The sequence below is a fragment of the Mesoplodon bidens genome (genome assembly GCF_964165515.1).
Source record: "Mesoplodon bidens genome assembly, chromosome: 18".
NCBI classification, from domain to species: Eukaryota; Metazoa; Chordata; class Mammalia; order Artiodactyla; family Ziphiidae; genus Mesoplodon; species Mesoplodon bidens.
In genome coordinates this window covers 59,654,976-59,675,256 of record NC_138175.1, presented here as the reverse complement: position 1 = coordinate 59,675,256, position 20,281 = coordinate 59,654,976, and the positions used below count along the sequence as shown (strand labels likewise).

Sequence of the window (20,281 nt, the reverse complement as noted above, 5' to 3'; positions counted from 1 at the left end):
AGTGGTTGAGAGTCCGCCTGCCGATGCAGGGGATACGGGTTCGTGCCCTGGTCCGGGAAGATCCCACATGCCACGGAGCGGCTGGTCCCGTGAGCCATGGCCGCTGAGCCTGTGCGTCCGGAGCCTGGGCTCCGCAATGGGAGAGGCCACAACAGTGAGAGGCCCGTGAACCGCAAAAATATTTAAAAAAACAAAAACCATAAATCTCTTTTACATATGCACATTCCTTTTTGTACTACACAGCTGACAGTTTCTCTTGTATGAAATGTAACATTGGCTATTGTTTATTAAGGAGTACTACTCTCTGTACATTTATAAAATAGAAAGTTGTTGATAAACAAAATTCAACTGACTACATGTTAAAGATCTAAATGGGGGCTTCCCTGTTGGCGCAGTGGTTAAGAATCCGCCTGCCAATTCAGGGGACACGGGTTCGACGCCTGGTCCAGGACGATCCCACATGCCGCGGAGCAACTAAGTCCCTGTGCCACAACTACTGAGCCTGTGCTCTAGAGCCCATGAGCCACAACTACTGAAGCCTGCACACCTAGAGCCCGTGCTCTGCAACAAGAGAAGCCACCGCAATGTGAAACCCACGCACCACAACCAAGAGTAGCCTCTGCTCCCGGCAACTAGAGAAAACCAGTGCGCAGCAACCAGGACCCAACGCAGTCAAAAATAAATAAACTAATTAATTTTAAAAAAAGAAATAAAAAGTTTTTAAAAAAATTAAAAGTAAATAATCATGAATATATCTCTAAAACATGGAATTCATTCATGAGCAGAACATGTATGTACTTTTCACACCTACAAAAATAACAGTGACATCAAACACATGGTCAGAGTTTACACATAACAAATTTCCTCCCCCCCCAAAATTTCCTTTTTAGATCATTTGAATCACGATCCAGTCATTTTGTCTTTTAGACCACTTGTAATTAATATTTCTCCCTCCTTCAAAACTTTTTTTTTCATGGAGAAGAAAATGGATCATTTGTACAAGATCATTTCCATCATTCTACTATCTAATTGCAGCTTTTTTATATGGCCTAACACATCCTTCCAAATGGCCAATAAATGCATAATTTGCTCCAAAGGGTGGTGTAATGTAGGTTCAGATTTTTGTCAAGGATACTTCCCAGGTGGTACAATGTCCTTCTCATTGCCTACAATGGAGGGCCATTATGAAAGGCTGTATGTAGCCCTTTCTGTGACATGACTGATCATGAGGATTGATCAGCATGACCATGTGCCCCAATATCAATTTCCCACAGCGTGTCATCAGTTGGTTGCAGCTGTCACTGATGATCATTCTGTAGATCCACTACTATACTAGAGGAAGTAGAATGTTAATATTCTATTACCATTTTTGTATTTTCACTTAGAATCCTTCTACAAAAAACTTTTCTGCATCCTCTATTTGATTACCTTGAAATAGTCTGTACTGGAAAGACAGTAGAAATCATTCATATTTCCCTTTATTTTTCTGTTTCCAGAATAAATAGTCAATTCCTTAACTTTCTGAAAGGCTTCTGACTCTGGCTTTGTAGCATTACGAGCATGTGGTTATTTAAAGTACTTGATGCGTTTAAAAGTTGTCCAGGTAATTTTCTTTGAGATTTAATTTGTACCATAACTGTGGAGGGGGATGATTTTCAAGTTGAATCCTTTGGCATCCTCATTCTCACGTGACCCCAGTTGTGTGGTAGACTGTCCTTGTGTCCTGGATCGAATAGATGTTCCATCTTGAACATTTCCTGCACTAGATCTGGATTTGGCAATTTTTTTAAGATGCTATTTTCTTTCATGAGAAAGTGCATTTGGAGAACACAGCCTGAGTAATTTGGATGGTAATTACTCAGGACAGGGCTATCATGTGTAGATCCCTTTAATGAGAGGAGGTAGAATATACATATATAGTTTAAACATGGTTTAAACAAATACAGATCAAGTTTAAGTTCATTCTTCCAAACAAGTTTAAAATGATATAATTTTTACTTAAATTGTTTCCTTGCAATTTTTCTAACTTTTGATTAAACTGTGACGAATCTCTTGTATAATGTACTTATTAATTTTAAATATAAATATTTTCTTGAAATATAAACATGAGTAAATTTTTTAAATCTCCGTAGGGATTTTCCATAGATATGTTTCAGTACAAATGTATAGCCAAAACTATTTTTAAAAATGTACTTGGGGAATTTCCTGGCCGTCCTGTGGTCAGGACTCTGTGCTTCCACTGCCAGGGGCCCAGGTTGGATCCCTGGTTGGGGAACTAAGATCCTGAAAGCAGTGCAGTGCAGCCAAAAATAAAAAAAGTACTTTAAGTATTACTATTTTGTATGGATAGACTACAACTTTATTACACAATGAGATTTATATATTTGTTTTACTTTTATCATTAAATTTGATTGATTGTTTTAATTTCATTTTGATATAATATAGTTTAATAAATAAGTAAAATATTTATATTTACCCCAAAGTCAAAATTATAATTGAGGTAAATTAATTCAGATATATCTAGTTTATATTCCTGTCCCTCCACATTGTTTAATCTCTGCCCGTCTATATCATTACTTATTGAAGGTTATAGTTCATTCTTTAATTGTTTTTAATGTAATTGTATAGATAGATAGGTAGAGAGAAAATGTGTATTTATCTACATTATTTACATTCTTATTCCTTCACAATCATAAGAATAATTGTAGAATACTAAACATCTCCTAACCCACTTGCCTTTTCTCACATAAGAATATATCCTGAAGGTAATTTCATACATGGAGGGAAATGATCTTCATTTGGTTCATGGCTGTAGGAAAATATGTTCTGTGAATGGTGCATCCTTTATTCAAATACTCCCTCATATGGACACTTGGATGAATTCCATCATAATACCTTACTTAATAACCACTGCACCCATAAGTATGTACTCCTATAATCCAGTTAAAGTAAGAAAATGTGTTACCAAAAGAGAGGAAATCATGTGCTATGTTCAGCAGTAGATACAGCTGAGCAGAAGAAGGTGACACATTTATGTTCATTTATCTTTCTAGCATTTATTCATTTATTTCTATCTCAAATTAAAATCAATATCTCCTAGATATGAAAGTGAAGGGTTGGACTTCCCTGGTGGTGCAGTAGTTAAGAATCCACCTGCCAATGCAGGGGACACAGGTTCGAGCCCTGGTCCAGGAAGATCCCACATGCCGTGGAGCAACTAAGCCCATGTGCCACACTACTGAGCCCGCGTGCCACAACTACTGAAGCCCGCATGCCTAAAGCCCATGCTCTGCAACAAGAGAGGCCACCGCAGTGAGAAGCCCGCATGCCACAGCAGAGTAACCCCTGCTCACTACAACTAGAGAAAGCCCGCCGAAGACCCAACAGCAGCCAAACATAAATTAAAAAAAAAAAAAAAAAGAAGTAGAAAGTTACGGGCATGCCAACCTGGAAATGGAAATCATCTTCCTCACTCAGACTGGAGATGGGATCCTGGGAAACTCCTCCCTCCTTTGTCTTTTAAACTTCACTTTGTTGACTGGATAGGAGTTGAGATCCACAGATCAGATTATCAACCACTGGCCTTAGCCAACAACTTGTCTCTCTTCTCCAGAGGGATCCCAAAGACAACGGCAGCTTTTGGATTGAAATATTTCCTGGATGATGCTGGATGTAAACTTGTCTTCTATTTACACAAAGTGGCCAGAGGGGTTTCTCTCAGCACTACCAGTCTTCTGAGTGGTTTCCAGGCCATTAAATTTTGCCCCAGAACCTCTTTGTGGGTGGACTTCAGAATTCGATCCACAAAGTGTATTGGCTTCTGTAGTTTTCTTTTCTGGATCCTACAACTCTTGGTAAATGTCTGCATTCCTATTAGAGTAATTGGCCCAAGAAGTAGCAAAAATATAAGTGTAAAAACAAATTATGGATACCGTTCCCCACTCATGCCTGATAAATTTATCAGCTTATTACGTGCAGTTATATTATCTTACATGGATGTTATATGTTTGGGCTTCATGATCTGGACTAGTGGGTACATGGTCCTTTTCCTGCATAGGCACAAGCAACAAGTCCAACACATTCACAGCAACAGACTCTCCCCCAGACCTTCCCATGAGGCTAGAGCCACACGCACCACCCTGATTATAGTGAGCTCCTTTGTCTACTTTTATTGTCTCTCTTCCATTTTGAGTCTTTGCATTACTCTTATTGTGAATCCAAAGCAGTGGTTAATGGACACGTCTGTGCTAATAGCATCATTTTCCCTGCTTTCCTTTGTGTGCATCAGCAGTGACACCCATGTCTCTAAGTTCTTCCGTGATTTCTGAACCAGGAAAAAAAGTTTCCTAATCTAGCTCAAATAGCTATAAGTCTTCTGATTTCTCCAGTTGGATCAATATTAATTTGTATTTTTAATTTTTTAAATTACATGATTCTTGGTCCAAATTATTCTGCTAGAATTGGTGATATAATAGTAAGTAAGAACAACCCTCGTTAAATGAGCAGACAAGAGATCTATACACAAATTATGAATTCCCTTTTACTAAACAAACAAAAAAATAGGAATATATATATATATATATATATGAATACACAGGAAAACACAGAGAGATACATTCATGTGCAGACAGAATTCAAAAAAGTTACCATGGCATAAACATTGCTTTTCTCCACAAGATAGAATTATCAGACTTTTCACCTTGTTAAACGAGAAACAACAGCCTCTAAATGGAATCACTCATGCTAACACCAAGACTTAATACCTAACATAGCTGCACTTACAACCTTCCCCAGAAATGTAATCAGAAGCACTAAGTGTGGAATTGTCTGGTCGGTACCAATGGGACCATTTGTCACATGGGCCCTCTCCACTTCTCAAAGGAAGATGAGGTAACCCACCTCAAAAGAACTTTTTTCTCCAAAGGGAGATGACCTTATGTGAAATAAAGTTTTTTCTGTTTATGACTTCCCTGTGTTGCCTTTAAAAACCTTTCTCTTTCCGTGGCGCTTTGGAGCTCCTCTCTACTTGCTACATATGATGCCGCCAGATTCATGAATCATTCAATACACACATTTAGATCTTTGACATGTAGTCAGTTGAATTTTGTTTATCAACAACTTTCTATTTTATAAATGTACAGAGAGTAGTACTCCTTAATAAACAATAGCCAATGTTACATTTCATACAAGAGAAACTGTCAGCTGTGTAGTACAAAAAGGAATGTGCATATGTAAAAGAGATTTATGGTTTTTGTTTTTTTAAATATTTTTGCGGTTCACGGGCCTCTCACTGTTGTGGCCTCTCCCATTGCGGAGCCCAGGCTCCGGACGCACAGGCTCAGCGGCCATGGCTCACGGGACCAGCCGCTCCGTGGCATGTGGGATCTTCCCGGACCAGGGCACGAACCCGTATCCCCTGCATCGGCAGGCGGACTCTCAACCACTGCGCCACCAGGGAAGCCCCAGATTTATGTTTTTTAGATAAAATGATTTAATGTTTTATGGTGTTTCTCACTGAGTTGGGCATAATCATTAATCATTGACTACCAGAAAGGAGAGGCCCGGATCCCACCACATCCGGCTTTGTCAGAGCCGTCCAATATGCCTCCTCTATCTTGTCTACTGTGGCCCAGGTGATTTTTTTTTTTTTTCCTTTAAATTCCCGGACAAAACGTACAAAAGCTCACAAAAATGACTTTAATGCCTCAGTCTGCGTGCATTTACAGGACAATAGGATAATGTATAATCACTTGCATCTACCAGACAATGTTCACATCCACCAGAAAATGTTCGCATGGAATCCGAATTTCTAAACACTTCAGAGATCAATAGCATTGAAGGATTTCTAAATGCACTTCGGACTCCCCAGAAACTGGCCTTCGCCGCTTTGAGAGGAAGCGAAGCTTCTCTCCGACCTAGAAGAACAAGGCCTACAGCTCTGAGCAGCCCCGGGGCATTGCTAGACCCTTTCCCTGGGAGATTCCAGCAAAGGCGCCGCTCCTGCGGGCCTGTGTGGCGGCGGGAACTCCATTACCCAGAAAGCGATGCGCTGAGCGGCAGCGACGAACACCCAATGAACATCCAGGCTTTCGGCATTTCCGGGAGGGCGCACTGGGCGAAGGCGGGACTTCCTGTATCTTGTGGCGGTCATTTTGGCGGTCCTCGGGGTCAGAAGGCCGAGAGCGCAGAGTCGGCATTGAGGTGACAGACAGAGAAGGCGCGGGAAGAGGCTTTGTCCCCAGTGACTAGAGGCGGTTCTATAGTCGGGCACATCGCCGCTTGCGGGGCCGGTCTGGAGACGTTGGTGCCCGGTCCGTTCGGGACGCTCGGCTGTCCCCTCTCTGCCCCGGTTTGTGGCTCAGGTGGCGGCGGCGGCGGCGCCGCCGAGGGACCCGCCTCAGGTAAACGCTCGTCCTCCGGGCCCTCACCGTCCTCACCCCACCAGACACTAAAGCCCCGAATGCGGGGCGCCTGCTCTCGTGCCCGCAGCCCAGGCCGCGGTGTCCAGGACGGTGAGGCGGCCGTGGGTGGGGCCCTGTTTCTGACAGACGGTGTGATGGCGCGTGGCAGAGGGTCACAGGCGGAGGGACCGGCAGGTGCAAAGGCTGGGAGGTCGGATTGAGCCGGGAGGATTGGGGAAACCTGGGGTCCGTGTTGCTTCTGCAGGGAACAAAGTGTGGGTAGAGTCGCACCTGCAGTGACAGGCTGAGGAGTTGTACCTTCCTTCTTGGGGCTCTTGGAGCCATGGAAATTTTTGCGGAAAAGAGACATGATCCAAGTTAAGTTTGAAAAAATCCCCAGAGTCTGTTCAGTGGAAGCACAAATTGTAGGGCTGCTGAGGACATTGAGGCAGAGGGTGCTTGGGGTTTTTTCCCCAAGGACACAAAACTGCCGAGAGTCAATACAGAGGTTAGATGGTCGGCCCGAGATTACCTGGCTCTGGTGACCCCCAGGGGTGCAGGGAAAGCCTGAGCCCCTGGTAGGATGCCATGCTGACTTCCCTCTAAGACCTGCCTCTTCCCACAGGTTTCCATGGCTGCAGAAGTGCTTTTGGAACCTAATCAGGTAAGTGGCGGTTTCGTCCTCCGTCGCTGGTCCCAACCCCTATTTTCTCCAAATTTGTGGTGTCATGAGACTTGTCACCTGCCATTTTCCCAGCCCTTGGGTGTGGGGACCTTAGGGAATCCTAGCTCAGGGTCCTGAGTTGAGTCCGGGGGTTTGATGGAGGGGTTCCCATTTCAGGCCCCCAGTGGAAGGAGATGTGGAAGCTTATCACAAAAACGGGAAGTGCTTGGAGGCGAGGTTAAGCTGGTTCAGGGAACTGCAGGTCTCCTTCCTTTCTGGTGAGAACAAGCTGGGTGTGGGGAGTAAGAGTCAGACTTGGAACGAGTGCCTGTGAGGTTCGGCATCTGTTGTGCAGGCAGTGGGAGGTCTGGGTCAGATGAGGGAGGTGTCCGCATCTAGGTCTTAACAGGCTCCGTCTGGCTGCAGAGTGAGCACGTGGTTCGTGGGAGTTGAGAAGGCAGCAGACGCCAATGGTGTCAGGGTCTGGGGTCTCCTCTGAGATCGTGGGAGGAGGATGGACATGGGGTAGACGTGTGAGGAGATAGATTGTGGGCCTTCAGGAGTGAGGCTGTTGACGACGTCATCTGTCTCGATCCTGGCAGGGACGTGTGACCTTTGAGGATGTGGCCCTGTCCTTCTCCTGGGAGGAATGGGCTCTCCTCGATGAGGCTCAGAGACGCCTGTACCACGATGTGATGCTGGAGAACTTTGCACTTACATCTTCATTGGGTAAGCTCTTACACCTGCCCCTATGCCCTGGGCAAGGCTCGGCCTTTCTCTTTTCTCCAGGGTCAGGTATGTCTCCACCTAAACCATGGGCACTGCTTCCTTCCCCAGTTGCCTGGGTATGTGCTGTGGTTCAAGGGGTGAGCTGAGTGCATGCCTACTTCTCATCCTTTTCACTCCAGCACCTCCTGCCCCGAAGCCTCACAGGGAAGGATTAGGTCTCGCTGTTCTTTAGGTCAGCCTAATGGATCCCACCTGTCATGCCCTTTCCCTCTCTGGGTGACTGTCTAGCTGCATGGCACCCTGGTATTGCTCCCTTTCTGTACCTCACATTTATTTGTTCCTGACTGTGCCTGGAAGTGAAGTCACGCATAGAGTCCATGCTTACACAAAAGGTCTTGAAAGATCCTTTGCTAACATTCTTTTTACTTTATTTTAGTTGTGGTAATTTTGCGAAACAGAATATTTACCACTTCTAAGTGGCATTTAGTAATTCTCATTGTGCAACCATCACAATCATGCATCCACAGAAGTTTTTCATCTTGTAAACTTCAACTCTGTACCCATTAAACGGTAACTTCCCCCATCCACTCACATGCACCATTCTACTTTCTGAATCTGAATTTGACTATTCTGAGTGTCTCATATTGGCGGAATCATCAGCAGTTTTTTGGTGTGGCTTTTTTGACTTAGCATACTATCTTACAGGTTCATCTGTGTTGTAGTATGTGTCAGAATTTCCTTTCTTTTTACGGCTGAATAATATTCTATTTTATGAATGTACCACATTTTGTTTACTATTATTCCATCGGTGGACACTTGAGTGCTTCTACCTTTTGGCTCTTGTGTATAATGCTGTTATGAACATGGGTGTGCAGATATTTAGTGTCCCTGCTTCAGTGTTTTTGGCTATATACGGAAAATTGGAATTGCTTCATCTTATGATAAATGTATCTTTAATAGGATTTAAATTACAGCTGCCCAAAGGTTCCAATTTCTCCCATCCTTGCCGACACTTCTGTTTTTGGGGTGATACCATCCTAATTGGTGTGAAGTGGTAGCATAGTGGGTTTGTTTGTTTTGTTTTTGTTTTTTAAAGCAGGTATGTTTGTTTATTTATTTATTTATTTTTGGCTGCATTGTGTCTTCGTTGCTGGGCACGGGCTTTCTCTAGTTGTGGCGAGTGGGGGCTACTCTTCGTTGTGGTACGCGGGCTTCTCACTGGGGTGGCTTCTCGTTGCAGAGCATGGGCTCTAGGTGCACGGGCTTCAGTAGTTGTGGCATGTGGGCTCAGTAGTTGTGGCTCGTGGGCTCTAGAGCCCAAGCTCAATAGTTGTGGTGCACAGGCTTAGTTGCTTCGCAGCATGTGGGATCTTGCCGGATCAGGGATCGCATCCGTGTCCCTGGCATTGCCAGGCAGATTCTTAACCACTGCACCACCAGGGAAGTCCTGGTATCATAGTGTTTCGATTTGCATTTCCCTCACAACTGGTGATGTTGAGCATCTTTTTGTGTGCTTATTACCCTTTTGTATGTCTTCGTTGGAGTAATGTCTGTTGAAGTCTTTTCCCAAGTTTTGAATCAAGTTGCTTGATGTTTTTGTTTTTGAATTTTAGGAATTCTCTGTATATTCTGGATATTATTTTTTTGTCAGATATGTGACTTGTAAATATTATCTCCCATTCTGTAAGTTGCCGTTTTACTATGTTCTTAGCATCGTTTGATGTACCAAAGTTTTTCATTTTGATGAAGTCCAGTTTGTTTTCCTTTTTTTCTTTGTGCCTTTGATGTCGTTTCCAAGGAATCACTGCCATATGCAATGTCATGAAGCTTTTCCTCTGTTTTCTTTGAAGAGTTTTATATTTGTAGCTCTTAAGTTTAGATCTTTGATACATTTTGAGTTAATTTATGTACCTGGTGTCCATCTAATTTCATTCTTATGCATGTGGTATTCAGTTTTCCCAGCATCATGTGTTGAAAAGCCTGTCCTTCCCTGTCGAATGGTCTTGGCCTCCTTTTTGAAAACCATTTAACCATATATGTGAGACTTTATTTCTGAGCTCTTTATTCTGTGCCATTGGTCTCTATGTCTGCCTTGATTCCAGTATCACACTGTTTTGAATACCGTAGCTTCACACTGATACTTGAAATTTAGAACTGTGACTCCTCCAACTTTGTTCTTCTTTTTCAATATTGTTTTGGCTATTTGTTGTCACTTGAGATTGCATATGAATTTTAGGATGAAATTTTCTATTACTGCAGAAAATGTCATTGGAATTTTGACAGGGATTGCATTGAGTCTGTAGATGTCTTGGGGGTCATATCGACATCTTCACAATATTAAGTTTTCCAATTTATGAGCATAGAAGTCTTTCCATTTACTGTCTTTAATTTTTTTTAGCAGTGTTTTATACTTTTTAGTGTGCAAGTCTTACTTCCTTAGTTAAGTTTATTTCTAAGTATTTTATTCTTTTGATAGATACTTTTTTTTTTTTTTTTTTGAGGTACGCAGGCCTCTCACTGCTGCGGCCTCTCCCGTCGTGGAGCACAGGCTCCAGACGCGCAGACCCAGCGGCCATGGCTCACAGGCCTAGCCGCTCCGCGGCATGTGGGATCTTCCCGGTCCGGGGCACGAACCTGCGTCCCCTGCATCGGCAGGCGGACTCTCAACCACTGCGCCACCAGGGAATCCCTGATAGATACTTTTATAAGTGGAGTTTTTTTCTTAGTTTCCTGTTCGATTGTTCATTGTTAGTGTGTAGAAATACAACTGTGGAAAACTGCCGCCATGTCCTGCGCGCCGTCTGCCGCACATGGTGGGGTGTCGATCCAGGACCTTGCTTCATACGTGTGGAGGGAAGCCGCCCTTCCCCTGAAGTTAGTTATGACTTACAGCAATTGGGTAAACTACACCTGTGCATAGAATTGAAACATTTTTCTTTTCTCTCTGCCTGGTGCCTCCAGAAATTGGGGACTCTTGGGTTCCAAGCAGCCTTATCAGGGGAATGGAAAACGTTGGCTCCTGGCATGTGCAGGAATCTCAATATTTGGGGGACTTCTAGAAGAGAAAAATCCACCAAGGCATAATCTGGTGGCAGGCCTTTGGCATGGCTTTCCTGGCCTTTTGGGAATTCAGTCTGACACTCCTTCTGAGGAATTCCACCACAACTAGTTTGGAGAAGCCTAGGTGGTCAGTTGACCACACTTGTTTTGCAAACAGATTAGTTTCGATTTGGCTGTGTTTGGTGGAGATGAGGGTAATTTCAAGGAGAAAAAAGGCTATGTTTTAGTGGATATTAAAACCTAGTTCTGTTAATTGAGGTTTGTATTTATGAAAGTTATTGTGTTAGCCATACTTTTGCTCTGATGTTCTGGATGGAAAGAAAATTATCTAGTGAAATTGTCACAGAGTGTGTGACAGTGTGTGTCACATGAAGTGTGACACTGCTTGCTTTAAGTCTGCTACTAAAAGCACATGTACAATGCTTGTGTGACAATTGGGTATAAGAAATATATGGTCTAGGGCTTCCCTGGTGGCCCAGTGGTTAAGAATCCACCTGCCAGTGCAGGGGACACGGGTTCGAGCCCTGAACCAGGAAGATCCCACATGCCATGGAACAACTAAACACGTGCACCACAACTACTGAGCCTGTGCTCTAGAGCCCACGTGCCACAACTACTGAAGCCCACGTGCCTAGAGCCCATGCTCTGTAACAAGAGAAGCCACCACAATGAGAAGCCCACACACCACAATGAAAAGTAGCCCCCACTCACCGCAACTAGAGGAAGCCCGTGTGCAGCAAGAAAGACCCAATGTAGCCATAAATAAATAAATAAACAAACAAACAAACAAATAAATAAATAAATAAATAAATAAATAAATAAATAAATTTAAAAAATAGAAAGAAGTATATCGCCTATAAAGTGTTTGCGCATTAACATTCCTCTGAGCCTGTTCATAGGATCTGATTGGTTTTCCCCCACCTTGTATGACTAGGCAAATATGTAGGAGGCCTAGCACCGAGGGACATGATCTGAACCTGGGGTAGGAGCCAGCACCCCAGCAGAGAGGGACGGATAGTTTAGTCGTCAATGCTTTCTACTGAGAGATTTGCAATCAGAAGGGGAAATGGTGGAAAAATCTCCATGTGTTGAGGTATAGGGAAGTCATTCTGGCTTAACTTAAATTTTACTGATCAGAGCAGCCTATTTGTGGTCTTTCAGACATGCATTGTACATCTGCTTTGGCCATTGAGGAAGGCAATGGATTTGAAAGTCAAAATGGAGTAACTTGTTCAGACATCCAAGGTGAAACTAAGGGGCCGTTGTATACATGATTTTAGTCACGTTCTTGTGTTATTGAAAGTTGAGGTTTTGAACTGTTTTACAGACTAGGAGAAAAACCACAGGCAGGTGTATTATCTCAGAATGTGGTTACTGCTTGTGTTTTGCTTAATTGTCATAATCTCCCCTGTGTTGTGCCTGTTAGATGTCTTAAATTTCATCTCTAGCCTGAAGGAGGAAATCTATTCCACGACTGAGCCGCAACACTGGGCTCACTGCAAAGTGAATCTAATTGCTGGGTCTCCAGCGAGATGCCATTGTCAACCTTCTCTGGACTTCCATGAAAAATTGACCTGGCTACTATGACTATGTGAGGACTACTGACAATGGGGGAGAAAGACTCTCACCATATTCCTGTCCGCATGCCGTACATCAGAAGGAGCCCTGTTGAACTAAGATCTCGCATGCTTCGTGGCACAGCCAAAAGTTAAAAAAAAAAAAAGAAGAAGGAGGACCCCTGTTGGTAAACATTACTATACAGCTGACTGCCCATGAGCCTCCCTTGGCTATGCTGTGTGGGATGGAATAGGCTGGCTTCTGGACACACAAGTCCAACTAGTGGGATTAACTGTTTTTTGTTTGGAAGGATCTAATGGGTCCACCCTAATGGCACTCAACCTAGCATGGGGAGACAGATCTGTAGTGTGACTGCTGACCCTTGGCTAGGCCACCAGAATGTTTCCTTAAAATCCGGACCTCCCTATGGGGGTAGCTCTGGGTTTGTGAAAACCCAGGGTGGCCTTACCTTCCTTATAACTGGACAGGGCACTCCTACTATTGACTCTCTTTCCATTGACCTGGTAAGCTCTTGGCTCCAAAATTTGCCCACATCCTGGCAAATGACTCTTCTGAGCATAGTAGGTATCTTGATACTCTGAGGCTGCTGCTGTCTGTATTGTGTTTTTAGTTATCTGGTTGCAGTGCCCCCTACATACTTGACCCCAGGCATATCGTGGAAGAGGGTAGACCAAGATTGTAAGGGTCGTGCAGTGTGTGTAGGGGTAGAGTGTATGGTCAGGCCCCTCAAGATGGCTGTTCTCTTGCTCTCGGTACATCCCCTGCGCGACCAGTGCCTGCTTCCTCTATACCCTACGCACATGACTGACCGACCTTCCTACTCACTTGCCGCAGGCCCCAGCTAGTGATCATTCTTATCACGGGGTGGTGAGGGGTTTGCCTCTCTACTGGTTTCCCTGGTAACTAATGAGACCGCCTGATGCCAGCCCCCCTATAACTGGTAATCTTCTGTTCCCCCTGGGAGCGAAGACTGCTGTCCTGTCCTGCCCATTGTCTGCTGCACAGGGTGGGGTGTCACTTCAGGACCTTGCTTCAGATTTGTAAGCTCCCCCATCCATTAAACCATTGATGTCTCTGTTGCTGGGAGGAAAAAAAAACAAAAACACAACTGTTTAATTCTTTTTTTTTTTTTTTTTGCCACACTGCCTGGCTTGGAGGATCTTAGTTCCGGACCAGGGAGTGAACCCAGGCCTTGGCAGTAAAGCGCTGAGTCCTAACCACTGGACTACCAGGGAGTTCCCACAACTGTTTAATTTGTATCCTCTTCCTTTGCTGAATTCATTTATTCTAACAGTTTTGTGGTGGACTCTTTAAAATTTCATGAGCTACGGATGCCTTTTGTCTTTCCTGCCTAATGCTCTGTTTAGAATTTCCAGTACTATGTTGAATAGTAGTGGCAGAAGCTGGTGTCCTTTTCTTGTTTCTGATATTGTAGGAATACTTTTCAGTCTTTCACCGTTGAGTATAATATTTGTCATGGATTTTAAATCCTTTGCTTTTATTATGTTAAGCTAGCTTCCTTCTATTGATAGTTGGTTGAGTATTTATATCATGAAAGGGTATTAAATTTTGTCATGTGTTTTTTGTGCATTGATTGGGGTGTTATTTTTTCCTCATTCTGTTAATATGATATATTACACTGAATTTTGTATCTGTTTTTAAAATATTTATTTATTTTTTGGCTGCATCAGATCTTAGTTGCAGCACGCAGGATCTTCCTTGCGGCATATGTGATCTTTCATTGTGGTGCGTGCTTCGTTGTGGTGTGCAGGCTCAGTAGCTGTGGCTTGAGGGCTTTAGTTGCCCCGCGGCATGTAGGGTCTTAGTTCCCTGACCAGGGATCGAACCCGTGTCCCCTGCACTGGAAAGTGGATTCTTAACCACTGGAACACCAGGGAAATCCCTGAATTTTTTATGTTGAACCATCCTGGCAAGTTGTGTCTTGTAGAAAGCATATAGTTGGATTATGTTCTTTTATCCATTCTGCCAATTTCTCTTTTGCTCAGAAATTTTATTCCATTGACATTTAGAATAATTACTAATGAGGGGGAAATTACTTCCGTCATTTTGCTATTTGTTTTCTACACATCTTTTGGTCTCTTTTGTCCCTTGTTTCCTCATTACTGTTTTTTGTGTTCCACTGATTTTTTGGTAGTAAAATGTTTACATTTTTTGTCGTTTCTGTACTTTCTACGCTATTTTTTCTTTGTAGTTACCATGGAAATTACATTTACCATGCTAAAATTATAACACATTATTTGAATTTATACCCTTTTAGCTTCAACGATATTTTAACAAGGGTGAAAGGGGGTGGAGGTTGATAAATTGGGAAATAGGGATTGATGTATACACACTACAATATATACAATAGATAACTAATAATAACTCACTGTATAGCACAGGGAACTCTGCTCAGTACTATATATACTTATATGGGAAAAAAATCTAAAAAAGAGTGGATTTATATATATGTATAACTGATTCACTTTGCTCTACAGCAGGAACTAATACAACATTGTAAATCAAGTATACGCCAATAAAAATTAATTTTAAAAAAACAATATTTTAACAAAATGCTCTGCTTCTATATAGCTTGGTCCCCACCCCTTTCAGTTATTGATGTTGCAAAATTACATCTTTATATGTTGTGTATCCAGAAACTTAGACCAGTCATTGTTTTTTATGTATTAATCTCTTAAATATTACAGAAAACAAAACGTAGAGTTATAAACTCAAGTTATTATAAAAGTGCTTTTATAATTGTCTATGTATTTACCTTTATCTGAGACCTTTGTTCTTTGTTTACTAACTAGTGTTCTTTCATTTCAACCAGGAGTCCCTTTAACATTTAATATTATTTGTTAACATTAAAATTTTATATATATTATAATATTATAAAGAATATTTCATTTTTTGTGCAGGACACATCTAATAAGAACTCCCTCAGCTTTGGTTTATCTGTGATGTTTTAATTTTTCCCTCAGTTTTGAAGGACGGTTTTTCTTGATATAGAATTCTTGGTTGACAGATTTTTTTTCCCCTTCAACACTTGGAATATATCAACCCACTGCCTTATGACCTGTGTGGTTTCTGATGAGAAATCTCTTCATAATCTTGTTGGGGATCGCTTATATGTGATGTGTGCTTCTGATTTGCTGCTTTCAAGACTCTCTCTTTGCCTCTGGCCTTTGACAGTTTGATTCTAATGTGCTGCATGATGAGTCTCTGAATTTATCCTGCTTGGAGTTTGTTGAGCTTCGTAGGTGTTTATATTTGTATTTCATCAGGTTGGGATGTTTTCAGTTGTAATTTCTTCAAATAAGGTCTCTGCCTTTTTGTCTCTGTTTTACTTCTGGATGTGTACATTGTGCTTGTTGGTCTACCTGATGGTATCCCACAGGCCCTTATGCTCTCTTTGCTTCTGTTCAGTATTTTTTCTTTCTGTTTTCAGATGCAGTATCTTCAAATTCACCGATTGTTTCTTCTGACTGCTCAGATCTGCTTTTGAATCCCTCTAGTGATTTTTTTTCAATCAGTTATATTGCACTTTTCAGCTCCGATATTTTTTTGGTTTGCTTATGTTTCTATGTCTTTATTGGTATTTCTGTTTTGCTCATGCAACATTTTCTTAACTTTGCCTACATATATATATATATATATATATATATATTTTTTTTTTTTTTTTTTTTTTGGCCACGTGGCACATAGGATCTTAGTTCCCCGACCAGGGATCGAACCCGTGCCCCCTGTAGTGGAAGCATGGGGTCTTAACCACTGGATCGCCAGGGAAGTCCCTGCCCATATTTTCTTTTAGCTCTTTCTGCATCTTTTAAAATAGTTGTTTTCAAGTTTTTCTCTAATAAGTATGCCATTTGGTCTTTCTGAAGGATGGTTTCTATTGATTTGTGGGGGTTTTTTTTCCTTAGAAAGGGCCATGCTTTCCTGTTGGTTTGTATGTCCTGTGATTTTTTTTGTTGTTGAAAAATGGGTGTTTGTGTCTTACATTGTGGTGACTTGATATTCAGTTCTCCCTCTTCCTAGGGTTTGCTGGGATCTGTTTGTTTGTCTTTCTGTTTGTTTGTTTAATGGCTGTAGGGTGTCTCCATCCTGGAGATCAGTCTGCGGTATAAAGTTAAGGTCTACTCAGGTTTTTTTCTTACCCAGATATGCATGGTGACTTTGTAAATTCCCCTGTATATATGATTGATTTTGAGTGCCTTAGTCCTTGAATTTCTGCCTATCAAAATGGGACTAAGAGAAAAATGATATGAGGGGGGTGGACGGAATAGATGCCTGCCCTTTAAATCCCCTGTGAAATTGCTTCAGCTAGTGAGGGGAGGGCCTTTGCAACATTGGTAGTGTGGTTTACAACAATGGCTGCCCAACTCTGTAGCACTACCATCATTAGAAGCAGCAAAAAGAGCACAGATTTTTGATATTTGGAGGACAGATGCCTTATTGCCCATCCTGGCTCCTAGAAGCTTCTCCAGGAACACATACATGGTGCTTGCCCCAGGGCTCAGAGTTAGGGGAGTTGGAGGATGAATACCATTACCATGCTAAAAGCTGAAAGTGATCAAAATTAAAGCAGTTTAGCATTGCAGAGGGGTTCCATCAGATTGATTCTACCAGTATAGTTGTCCAGAAGGGAAGACACATTGCTGGTTCTTACTTTTCTGCTCTCTTACCTCTGTCTGTCCTTAGGAACTTTTTTGTAGTATTTAAATAGCTTTCTGGTGGTCTGTTGTGTGCTGAGTTGTCTGGGACAGTATTGGCTACTGACTTGTCCTGTCATTCCCTTAGGAATTGGGTCCTCTTGGTCTCATGCAGATCCTCAGGTGGGGCTACAGAAAATGTCCTCTGCTTCACAGGATGAACGTGACTCCATTCTCAACAAGATGGGCTCAGAGCAGGCCTGACACAGATGAATGACAGTTGAGAGAGGACATCACTTCAGGGCTTTGTCAAAATCATACCAAGAACCTGTCCTGTTTAATTGTGTTTTGGTGCCATTGCTAGTGGCCACACCTCACTTCTACTTTCTCTTCTCCATTCTTAACACTTTGCTGACTTGTCATTTCTACTAGTCATTTTTATTCTGACTCCAGCTGAGAGCTACTCCCCACCTCTCTGGACTGCTTACCTCACTTATTCCTCACACTGTTCCCTCCTTAGTGCATTCCCACTTCGTAGTGTCCTAAAGTGTGCACGTGTCTAATTATCCTTAAACACTTGTTACCTTTGTTCCACTCAGATTTTTCTGTGACTGGACTGGACTTCTGCACAACATCCCATGTCGTCAGCAGATATAATCCTGCTAAAAGCCATTGACAGAAGAATGAGCTGTAGGACATGCCTTTCCCCCTGGGCCACACCCTTTACTCATGTCCTGTGCCTGGGGAGGCCCGCACCATCCTGTGACCTTAGGGACCCAGTGGTGCACAGCAGCTGCTTCCTCAAGCTGACTCCAACTTTCTTTTCCTGAAAACAGTTTCATGGACTGATTCTTTGATGCATCAATTTACATTTGTGATTGTTTTGCCCCCTCTCAATATGGTTAACTTGTACTTCACCATCACTTTTTCAGGCTGTTGGCATGAAGTGGAAGATAAGGAAACATCTCCTGAACAGAGCATTTCTGTAGAAGGAGTGTCACAGATCAGGACTCTTAAAGCAATTTCATCTCCCCAGAAGGCCCAGCCCTTTGAGATGTGGGGCCCAATCTTGAGAGATATTTTGCACTTGCCTGAGCACCAGGGAATGCATCTTGGGCAGAAACCGTACACGTGTGGGAAACGATTTTATTTCACTGCCAACCTTCAGCAGTCCCAGGGGCAGCACATTGGAAAGATACCCATCAGAAGTTCTGCAGACCGAGACTTGTATATAGAGAGTTGCACAACCCACTTGTCAGGGAAATCCATTATCTGTATGGAGATTGCGAAGGACTTCTTAGCCAGCGTGGGATTTTTCCATCAACAGGTCATTCACACTGAGGAGAAGCCAAACAACAGTAATGAGTGTGAGGCTGTCTTTCACAGTGGAAAAAAGCATCAGAACTGGGGAGAAGGCAAAAAAGCCCTCAACTGCATAGACACACTTGTTGAGGACCAAGGAGTCCTCACTAGAGAAGGGCTTTACGAGTGCAGCAAATGTGGAAAAGCCTGCACCCGAAGATGTAACCTCATTCAGCACCAGAAAGTCCACACTGGAGAAAGGCCTTATGAATGCCATGAATGTGGAAAATTCTTTACCTACCTTTCCAGCTTCATTATACATCAGAGAGTTCACACTGGAGAAAGGCCTTATGAGTGCAGTGAATGTGGGAAATCTTTTAGCCAGAGCTATAGCCTCAATAGCCATAGGAAAGTTCACACAGGAGAAAAACCTTATGAGTGCAGGGAATGTGGGAAGTCTTTTAGTCAAAGATCTAATCTCATTCAACATCAGAGAGTTCACACTGGAGAAAGGCCTTATGAGTGCAGTGAATGTGGGAAATCCTTTAGCCAAAACTTTAGCCTCATTTACCACCGGAGAGTTCACACTGGAGAACGGCCTCATCAGTGTGGTGAATGTGGGAAATCCTTTAGCCGAAGCTCCAGCCTCATTCACCACAGGAGACTTCATACTGGAGAAAGGCCTTATGAGTGCAGTAAATGCGGGAAATCCTTTAAGCAAAGCTCCAGCTTTAGTTCACATCGGAAAGTCCACACAGGAGAAAGGCCCTATGAGTGTGGGGACTGTGGAAAATCATTTAGCCATAGTTCCAACCTCAAGAACCACTGGAGAGTTCACACTGGAGAAAGGCCTATTGAGTGCACTGAATGTGGGAAATCGTTTAGCTGCAAATCTAACCTCGTTAAACACCTGAGAGTCCACACAGGAGAAAGGCCGTATGAGTGTGGGGACTGTGGAAAATCCTTCAGCCAAAGTTCCAGCCTCATTCAGCACCAGAGAATTCACACTGGAAAAAGGTCCTGAGCACATTGAATGTTGGAAAAAATTTTCAGCTGCAAATATAACCTCATTCAACACGAGAGACTTCACACTAGTGAAGGGCCATAGATAGCTGGGATGTGCAGTTTCCTTCTAGTATAATTACACTGGAGGAGAGAAGTTGTGAGGGAGCCATCTACCTGAATTAAAGCCCATACATCCAAAAATCTGCAGTGGGGAGACTGCCCTAAAATCCCAGTTATGTAGGAATCTTTAAGGAGCTGTGTTATACTTTATTTCCTGCCAGGCTCTTTCTAGCTTTATGTCACTGCCAGTATGACAATTCATTTCACCTGTGCTACCCAGCAGGTTCACACAATGTGCAAAAGTTACCTCCCAACATGTTTAGGGAAGTTGACCTCTGTCTCATCCCTGTTTGTGGGGGAAGTAATGAGTAGCCTTAGCTCTTGTGGGATCCTCATTCCCTTCCCATTTCCAAAGTAGGGCCTGGACCCGATCCAGTTTGGGCCCAGTGGACCCAGTCGGAATTCTATTGGTGACTTTCCAGGAAGGACTGCATTTTCAGGGACATGTTTGTTTATGGTGACACTTCTCTTGGATTTTCCCAGCCTCCGAGTCACGAAGCTGGGAACTGCATGCCTCCTATTGCTCTGCATTTTGCAATAATAAAGGCATCAATGTTTAAACCACCTTTTGTCTTGGGGTTCTATTCACTGTGTGAGGTGATCTGAAAACAACTGGGCTCTACCAGCATTAAGGACTGCACAGCTCTCGTGGAGGTCCCATGCTTTGTGTGCCTCACATGTCAGTATGATTAAGAATATAGCTCTCGGGCTTCCCTGGTGGCGCAGTGGTTGAGAGTCCGCCTGCCGATGCAGGGGACACGGGTTCG

The 20,281-nt window shown here is 43.0% G+C and overlaps 3 protein-coding genes across 8 annotated transcripts in view; 2 read left to right on the top strand and 1 right to left on the bottom strand.

The window, feature by feature from the left end:
* LOC308606583 (zinc finger protein 154-like) overlaps window positions 1–20,281 on the bottom strand; it is a 289,896-nt gene that overhangs the window by 90,998 nt on the left and 178,617 nt on the right. The window lies entirely within an intron of this gene.
* Window positions 1,561–4,328, top strand: LOC308606524 (vomeronasal type-1 receptor 1-like; the record flags this gene model as incomplete). The annotated part of the gene is given in 4 exon segments (XM_081217462.1): window positions 1,561–1,603; window positions 3,422–3,543; window positions 3,547–3,574; window positions 3,577–4,328. Coding segments are annotated over 4 exon segments (945 nt in total).
* Window positions 6,063–20,281, top strand: part of LOC308606595 (zinc finger protein 154-like) — a 318,213-nt gene continuing 303,994 nt past the window's right edge. The window contains exons 1-5 of one of the 5 annotated variants that reach the window (XR_014013842.1): window positions 6,063–6,401; window positions 7,027–7,065; window positions 7,243–7,343; window positions 7,668–7,794; window positions 17,687–18,935. Coding sequence is in view for 3 of the 5 variants with exons in the window: in XM_081217680.1 (XP_081073806.1) it covers window positions 6,770–6,778; window positions 7,027–7,065; window positions 7,668–7,794; window positions 12,281–12,441 (336 nt within the window). In the remaining 2 variants the exon portion in view is untranslated. Of the gene's footprint in view, window positions 6,402–6,613; window positions 6,779–7,026; window positions 7,066–7,242; window positions 7,344–7,667; window positions 7,795–12,280; window positions 13,592–17,686; window positions 18,936–20,281 lie in introns of those variants that run through there. The other 4 variants (XM_081217681.1, XM_081217680.1, XR_014013841.1 and 1 more) reach the window with 4 other exon arrangements.